General features: G+C 41.0%; 1 protein-coding gene across 1 annotated transcript; it reads right to left on the bottom strand.

Annotated features, from left to right (window-relative positions):
- Positions 1-2,347: 2,347 nt before the first annotated feature.
- shhb (sonic hedgehog signaling molecule b) lies at positions 2,348-6,475 on the bottom strand. Its single transcript, XM_079819263.1, has 3 exons — positions 5,980-6,475; positions 4,243-4,504; positions 2,348-3,684 (listed from the first exon to the last, which is right to left on the bottom strand). The coding sequence occupies exons 1-3, from the start codon at positions 6,286-6,288 to the stop codon at positions 3,005-3,007; spliced, it is 1,251 nt and encodes a 416-aa protein (XP_079675389.1). The 5' UTR covers positions 6,289-6,475; the 3' UTR covers positions 2,348-3,004.
- Positions 6,476-7,782: the final 1,307 nt, after the last annotated feature.

The raw sequence follows: 7,782 nt of genomic DNA, 5'->3' as shown, positions 1-7,782 counted from the left end.
TGGTTTGAAAAGTTGCTCTTTTTTCAATTCTATTCCTTGGATAATGTGAGAATTCACCGTTTTTAACAAATTCAAAGTTACGTTTTCAAACACCGATGGCGCTGTTGATTTAACATTACAAAAAAAAAGGAAGACAAAAAGAAAAAAACAAATACCTTCCATCTGAAATCACACAGACCACTGAAAGAATACGTGGTTCACTGCTTCTTAGATACAACAAGACCGCCTCATCTATTGTGCTCCGTCTTTTGCTTGCAACAGATGTTGCATTCTGAAATATTTTCCAAGACTCTAACGTCTTGTCTCAGGGAATGTCAACATTTGCAGAGAGTGGCCCTGCTCTAATCCGGCAGACTGTGGGATAGAGCGGGGATTAGGGGCTAGTTTGTTTTCCTGGTCCCCTGGAATGTTCCTTTAGCAGTGCTTTTGTACCTGGGCCGGGCCCAAGGTCATCCCTCTGTCTCCACGCAGCTCCTTTTGTGTCTTCCAGCAAGTCTCAACCACACAGAGTCAACACCGCTCCCTCCTCAAAAGCAGAATGTGAGTGGAATTTCAATCCTTGTCGCAACACTCTTTAAATGTTACTTACTTTTCTCATTAAGCAATTTGAGTCCCCCTCCCCGCCAGCACCACCAATGTTGTGTTTGACTAAAATGTTGAGGGGAAAAAGATCAGCATACCAGTGTGTATCTCCCAGCCTGTCTGCATCATTCATCACAGGTTTTGTGCCTGGTGTGTGATTGAAGTCTGATGGATTAACTGACTCAGGTGGGCAGTGTTATTGAGCTAGTCACTGTTTGAACTTGTGCCAAAGTTGAGCTTCATTGCTTTCAATTATTTTAGAGCTTTACGTGAATGAGCCTTTCTACATCTCTACATAAGCTCTCGTATAATGACTTGAACGGCCTTTGAATCATCTCCATTCCCATCCACATCATGCCTTGCGTGTTACCAGTACTTTACCAATAAGTGCAGTTGAAAGCCTTTTTCTGGCTATTTTCTAGACTAAACATGTCTTCCTTTTATATTTCCTCCAAGACTGATTTTTTAGGAATGTGTCTTGGTCGTGTTGAGCTTGATTTTACTACCGGGGGAGCCTACAAACGTATTGATTTTTTTTGTGAGGCGTATATATTCAGTGCTGCCCTAACATCTGTCAGGCTAACTGCCACTAACACTAAAGGGAAGAACTACTTTATTCTTGTAACGTACAAGCTTTTCTTTTTCTTCTTCATCCAGCAGATCTGCATGGTATTTAAGGCTGCACTTTATTTTACAGTACATGTACTTACAGTGTACTTACCTAAGAAAGTACTGGTTAATATAAGGTAATGGGTTAAGGTTAAGTTTAGGGGTTCAGGGTCTGTACCTAGTTATTACCCCATTATTGTTATGACTATAAATAAGTACATAGTATGTACATGGTGAACAGGACTGTAAAATAAAGTGTTGTAATTAATGTAGCCGTCTTGGTGGCATTTTCATTCGATATGCAAACTTGACCAACCCAAATGAGTGTCTACACCAGGGGTGTCCTGGAGAGTTTCCAGTATCCCTAAAAAGACCTTGATTAGCTGGTTCAGGTGTGTTTAATTGGGGTTGGAGCTAAACTTTGCAGGACAGCGGGCCTCCAGGATCAGGATTGGACAACCCTGGTCTACACTCTTAAAAATAACATTTTTTATTGCCATTGATGGTTTCATGAAGAAACTTTACAAAAGGTCTTTATAGTGGAGGTTCTTTAGATTATTAAAATGTTTTTACACAAAGAAAAAGGGTTCTCTGGGAAGCCAAAAATGGTTCTTCTATGGCATCCCACCGAAACGCCCTTTTGAAACCTTTATTTTTAAGTGTGTAGTGAGTATTATTATTATTATAGGCCCACTTCATGTTGGCCGAGTGGTGGATTTAAATATTTAAAAGATTCAAATATAATGTCTCATAAAATTTCAAACCTAAGGATAAACTTCCTGTGTTTGAGAAAAGATGCTCTGATGTTGCCTGGAGCGCACAGTGTGACAGAGCCGTAAAGACCCAGTAGATGTCGCACTACATACGCCTTGCACGCCATCAGCTGTCAGATACTCAGCATCATAATGTGCAAAATGCATATTTTCGTGGGATATCAAATTTCTGTTACAGTGCAACAGAAAGTGTTGCTTATCAAACGGTGACAATAGGCTACACTAATGGTAACGCTTTGAAATTGGTGATATGGGTTTTTACCTAAGATATTAGGCCTATTAATACTTCAAAAATCTCTCGAGCGGTTTCATAATTCACTTTAAGTCTGTAGCCTATGCATTTAATGAGAAAAACAAACACAAAAAGCATTAGCGTTTGTTTTAGTCGTCTAATATTTTATGGTGAGCTGATGCGCAAAAAACATGTCAAACCCCAAATTTAAAGTCGACTCCTGAAAAGGCCATCGAATAATTTGCACACTTCGTACCATGAATTTATTTTGAGTACTTTTGTCAGGAAATGTACATTTAAACAAAAGCTGTTAGTGTAGTGAATACACAAACGTTGAAACAGTGGTCAAAACAATGACACTCGACATAATGACACGAACAGTTCGTTGATACATCGCAACTGTTTAATAAACTTCCCACGCGTCCGTACTTCGCACTATTTCAAATAACGAAATATGATTCTGTAAATACTTTTCGATCTGTCAAAAATCTAATATACAAATCTGTGTATAAAAATATAATTTTTGAGCGCCATCCTATGCTTATATCCAATAAAATAGAACAGTCGGTTGCACACTGTACAGCCCTGCGAATTCAATGCTTTCTCTTATTTCCCATAATCTCTTGGAGGTTTCACAAAAATGCGCTACAGCAAACAAACAAACAAACGGTCGCATCATGCTTGAATCGGTGTGTACGTTTTCGGAAACAGATGATCCATACAAATAAATTATTGAGTGAACACTTTAAGGCTTTTCTTACAGAAAATAAAGATACATTTGAGTCTGATGCACACTGTAGCTGCAGTCTCAGCTCAAGTGGGAAATCCCGAGTGGATGGAAAGAGTCTCTGTCCAGCAGCCAAGAGCCGATGTGAAACAGCATATTTGAGTACCAGTGGATCCCGTCCTCCTGAAAAGTGACGTTTGAATCACGAGCCGGGAAAAGCCACGTCATCAGCTTGTGACTTAACCTAACCGGTACAAAAGCCCAATGTGCCCATGTGTGGTTCTCAATAACCGCGTAGCACGAAGCCAGCACCTGATCCACTATTATGGTTCCGTGCGCTGTGACCGGCGCATAAGAGCCCTCGTGCTCTTCGGTGTAAATCCTCTTCACCGTAACGCTCTTGAGGGTCTTGCGCGAGCCATCCGACACCAAAACCTTATCTCCTGGCTTCACGTTGCTGGCAAACGTTGCAGTTGCGCCCAAATTAGCCGAAGCGTTTCCAGTGAAGACGAGGTGCGCGGCCGTGAGGGTGAGCTTTGTGAAAGGCTCCGACGTCTCGATGGCGATGAACTGCCTTCTCGTTTTCGGATCGTGGTCCATGAACATAATGAAGTCGCTTAATATGACCTTTCCTCTCTCGTCGGCGGCTAGAACCCGGTCGCCCGGGTTAAGATCTCTGATGCGCTTCCTCCTCCCGTCTGCAAGCGTCACGGTACCCGATCCAGGAAAGCATCCCCCTGATTTAGCAGCGACCGAATTTTCTGTAAACACAGACGACAGGAATGCATTTATAAAGCACTTTACAAAAATCGACAACGGTTTTGACATGGTGGTGCTGATATGGAAATAATCCAAGCTCAGACCGTCAAGGTTGAAACGCTCGCCTGGGGATTCTGGCTCCTGAATTAACACAAAGTGATCAGGCATTGTCATTGAAATTAAGCCTACAGACTTTGCTTTTCCCCTGATCCCTTTCGTTTTGTATAGGCTAACTGTTTGCACAGGTGCAGAAATCCCAACGTGGCCAAATTCGCGCACTAAACAGCCTAGTGCAATTACAATTTGCCGCATTTAACACTTCTTGTAAAGGTTTGTCATTATGTTGCAGTTATGGTTAGAAACCCCAATTTCTCGATGTGTTAACGATGGTTATTTTCCTCAGGAGCTTTGAAATGTTTGAGGTGACAAGAGGTTCTCTAATGTAGCCTATCTGAAGAACCCCAACATCTTTTGTTCCCCAAGTTCTTTGATATGTTTCCCAAATTACGCACATTAATAGAATGCAATATTTAAATGATGCATGCAGCTAATGCTCTCACCTGCTTTGACGGAGCAGTGTATGTGGGCTTTAGATTCGTAATAGACCCAGTCGAATCCTGCCTCCACTGCAAGCCTAGATAGCATCCCATACTTGCTCTTATCCCTGTCTGAGGTAGTGATGTCCACCGCGCGTCCCTCGTAGTGCAAAGACTCTTTGGAATGGTGACCATCCTCATCCCAGCCTTCAGTGACGCGCAGTTTTACGCCCGGCCACTGGTTCATGACGGATATCGCCAACGAATTTAACTTGTCCTTACAGCGCTGAATGAGTGAGAGAGGCAGGTTGTCAATACTTACAATGCCGTTTTACAGTGACAGAAGATTTACTGAATGTTCAGAGGTGAATAATACAAAATAAATCAATAAAAAAGGTCTGTCGGTCCTCCTCTCCAAGTCGCATCCGCAACTTGGGCTATCCAACAAAATAAGTGACGTTTATGTTATATGTTTTAAAAAATATTAGTGTATAATGAATGTCATTATTTCAGAATTAGGTTGAGTTTAAATATCTGCCTTATTGAAATTTGGCAATACAGAGCGCAGTCACAGTTGACAGTCATGTACATCAGTAAGCACATTAGTTTGTGCGTAAAAAATGTGTGCGATGGGGAAATCGTTTATTGCCATAGGTCAAGAGCGCAGCCTCCAGACCGACGGATCGATAGCCGAGAGGAGTAAATAGAGCTGAAAATTCAAGTTCTTTCTCTCAGCCTGTGCAGCAGCAATCAATTACAGAGACGTTGCCCCAATGATTCGCTCAACTGCAGATGTTACTTTAATTAAATGCCAGGATCTTCTGTGGCACCGTGGACGTGTACAGAGGCACGTTGCGTACTTTGCTGGAGATTGTGAGAGAAAACGCGTTGTAATTGGCTTCAAATAATTAAGCATTTTCATCAGAGAAAGCAGTCGAGCAGCTGAGTGGAATGCAACAAGACGCGCTCACCACGGGAGCCGCTATTATCCAATATAGACGCGCAACATCAGTGACAAAGATCACATCTGACCCACATTTTCTATTAAGAAGACAATAAAAGCAGGTCATTGGATTTAGTCATATACACACACGCAGACGTGATCCTGAGGGAACGTATTAATTGATCGGGCAAACCAGAAGGAAAAAAAATATTACGCAATGCTTACGATCTGTGGAGGCGGGGTGTTTCGTGTGTTTAATTATGTTATTAACTGTCAGAAGCCTGTTTGGTAAGAGGAAGAAAAAAACTTATGCTCAGCACATGCTTTCAAACCACTAACACTAAATTATACAACGGTGCTTGCTTTGCACTAATGTCAAAGTTAGAAGATCCAAATTTCCAGGGCAACGAATGGTCATTTTGATTTAAATTAAATTGAATATTACGAACATTTAAGTTCCATGTATGCAAATCTTCATATTGAGAAGATCACTTTAGCCCAGCTGCCTGTAAAAATGTTATAGCTACACTGTGCCGGATTGCCAATAGTTAAAGTTTAAGTCAAAGTGCCTGCAACCTAAGTCAAGGTTCTGTTACAAGTTTTTACTACCTAATGCCAGAGTTACTCCAATCACTTTTTATTCTCTAGTTATGCAATGCTCTGTTCTGATGCGTTAAAACGCATATATCAATATACTGATCAATATACCAATCGTTTTAATAATCTCCAAAAAGCCATAAAAAATGTACAGTCAAATTGAGATGCATTATTTCTGGTAGTGCACGTCTGGGCAATTACGCACGCACGAGTCTCCATACCTTGGTCATCATTCTGTCAGCCTTTGTGTTTTCCTCGTCTTTAAAGATGATATCGGGATTATAATTCGGAATCAGCTCGTTATATCTCTCTGAATGCCTTTCGATTTTGCCTTCGTATTTGCCGCTGGCCCCAAGCGTTTTCTCGGCAACGTTGGGAATGAATTGCTTGTAAGCCAACGGGGTTAATTTCTTTGGGTGCCTTCGGTTTCCATACCCTCTACCAGGACCACATGCTAATCCACAAGGCGTCAGAAGCAGGCTGATAAAACACAGAAAAGCAGTTTGCTTCAGATGCAGCCTTACGTCCATGACGTTAAATGATCTCGTCGGATCTTTAAAGTTTAGTCACTCACAGCAGGGTCTTCTCGCGCGTGCCGCCGGATGGATGCTACCCAACGACCACTACCGAAGCAGGTGCAATAACGACCGCTCTCGATAGCCACTGACTGAGCACATTGGAGGTTGGCTGTCACTGCTAAGTGGGAGACGAAAGAGCGACTTAGTTTGACGGGAGGTAGGGTCAGACGCTTATGAGTAGAGGCAGTCTACCCATATGAATTACAGAGCAAATCTATGGCAGGGGGAGGGAGTCTATTGACTCGACGGAGTGCCGTCCAACTATGATGCCATCCGAGCAAAGACCGTCTCCATACCTCCCTCATTTCTGCAGAAATGACACGAACGTATTCTCACGTTGCCATGGCAAACTCTAGTTTAATGTGAGGTAAAGTTATCTTATTAGAAGCAGAGATAACAAATGGTCATGGAAGTAATCCTTTAAAGAAACAAAAATACCATCAGAATTGCATTATTTCAAGTCAGCCCTTTCATTTAGAGTTAGTGCTTTCTTTTCTAAACAATGCGTGTCATAAATCAAGATCAGACTGCATCCTGCTTCTTAACAGATTATTATTATTATTGTTTGATTATAGGTTAATGTGCAAAAGTGGATAATTTTTTAGATCTGGGGGGAAAAGCATTCAATTACTTATATTCTTGTGCTGTCTCTTCATTCCTTTGATGACAATTTATGATTATTATGGTAACACTTTACAACAAGGTTGTATTAGTTAACATTAGTTAATGCCAGAGGCGGACAGAGTACACAGCTTCATTACTTGAGGAAAAGTACAGATACCCCTTGCTAAATTTTACTCAAGTACAAGTAAAAGTGCTACAGTCAGATGTCTACTTAAGTAAAAGTACTGAAGTACTTTATTTTAAAAGTACTTGAGTATCAAGAGTGCAAGAGTACATTTTTTAAATATTGCATTACTACTGCCACGGTGCTTACATTTATGTACAGAAACGTCCTACATGGAATTATGAAAAATGTTAATACCTTGGAGAATGTAAAAGGAATTGAAAGTAAAATCAAGTCATTTTCACCTTTTTACCATGTTGCTTTATTTAACATTTTTCACTTGCCCACAAGGCAATAGCACAATGGCAACGCTCTGACAAACCTCTGCGAGAGTTTTAATGGATTTTTTTGCACCCACATTTGAACCTGTGTTAAACACACAAATCTAAAAAAAAAAAATCTAAATCTGACCATGGAGTTGACTTTGGCGGAAAGCTGAAGGTGATTGCTGATAGGCTGTCCCAATCAGTGGCGCCTGCACAATCCAATCACGTTTGAGAGGGAAACAACAAATTGAGGGTTTCCGAGATTTTTCGTTTTTCCTTTTTTTAACATTTTTTTTTTAGAAGAAGTAACGTGTACTTACGGTTATGGATATAAATGTAGCGGAGTAAAGAGTACAATATTTACCTCTCAAATGTACTTGAGTAAAGTCATGA

This window comes from Gobio gobio, assembly GCF_949357685.1.
Source record: "Gobio gobio genome assembly, chromosome: 6".
NCBI lineage: Eukaryota > Metazoa > Chordata > Actinopteri > Cypriniformes > Gobionidae > Gobio > Gobio gobio.
The sequence above is the reverse complement of the archived record's forward strand: the minus strand, read 5'-3'. Positions and strand labels throughout refer to the sequence as shown.

What these genes read in the sequence shown, in the direction of transcription:
- shhb (XM_079819263.1), bottom strand. Translation starts at nt 6,288, where the DNA reads ATGGACGTAAGGCTGCATCTGAAGCAAACTGCTTTTCTGTGTTTTATC. An exon ending in CTGACAGAATGATGACCAAG is followed by an intron (nt 4,505 to 5,979) that starts GTATGGAGACTC and finishes TCACTCATTCAG; the next exon opens with CGCTGTAAGGACAAGTTAAA. An exon ending in ACACTGCTCCGTCAAAGCAG is followed by an intron (nt 3,685 to 4,242) that starts GTGAGAGCATTA and finishes CTGTGTTTACAG; the next exon opens with AAAATTCGGTCGCTGCTAAA.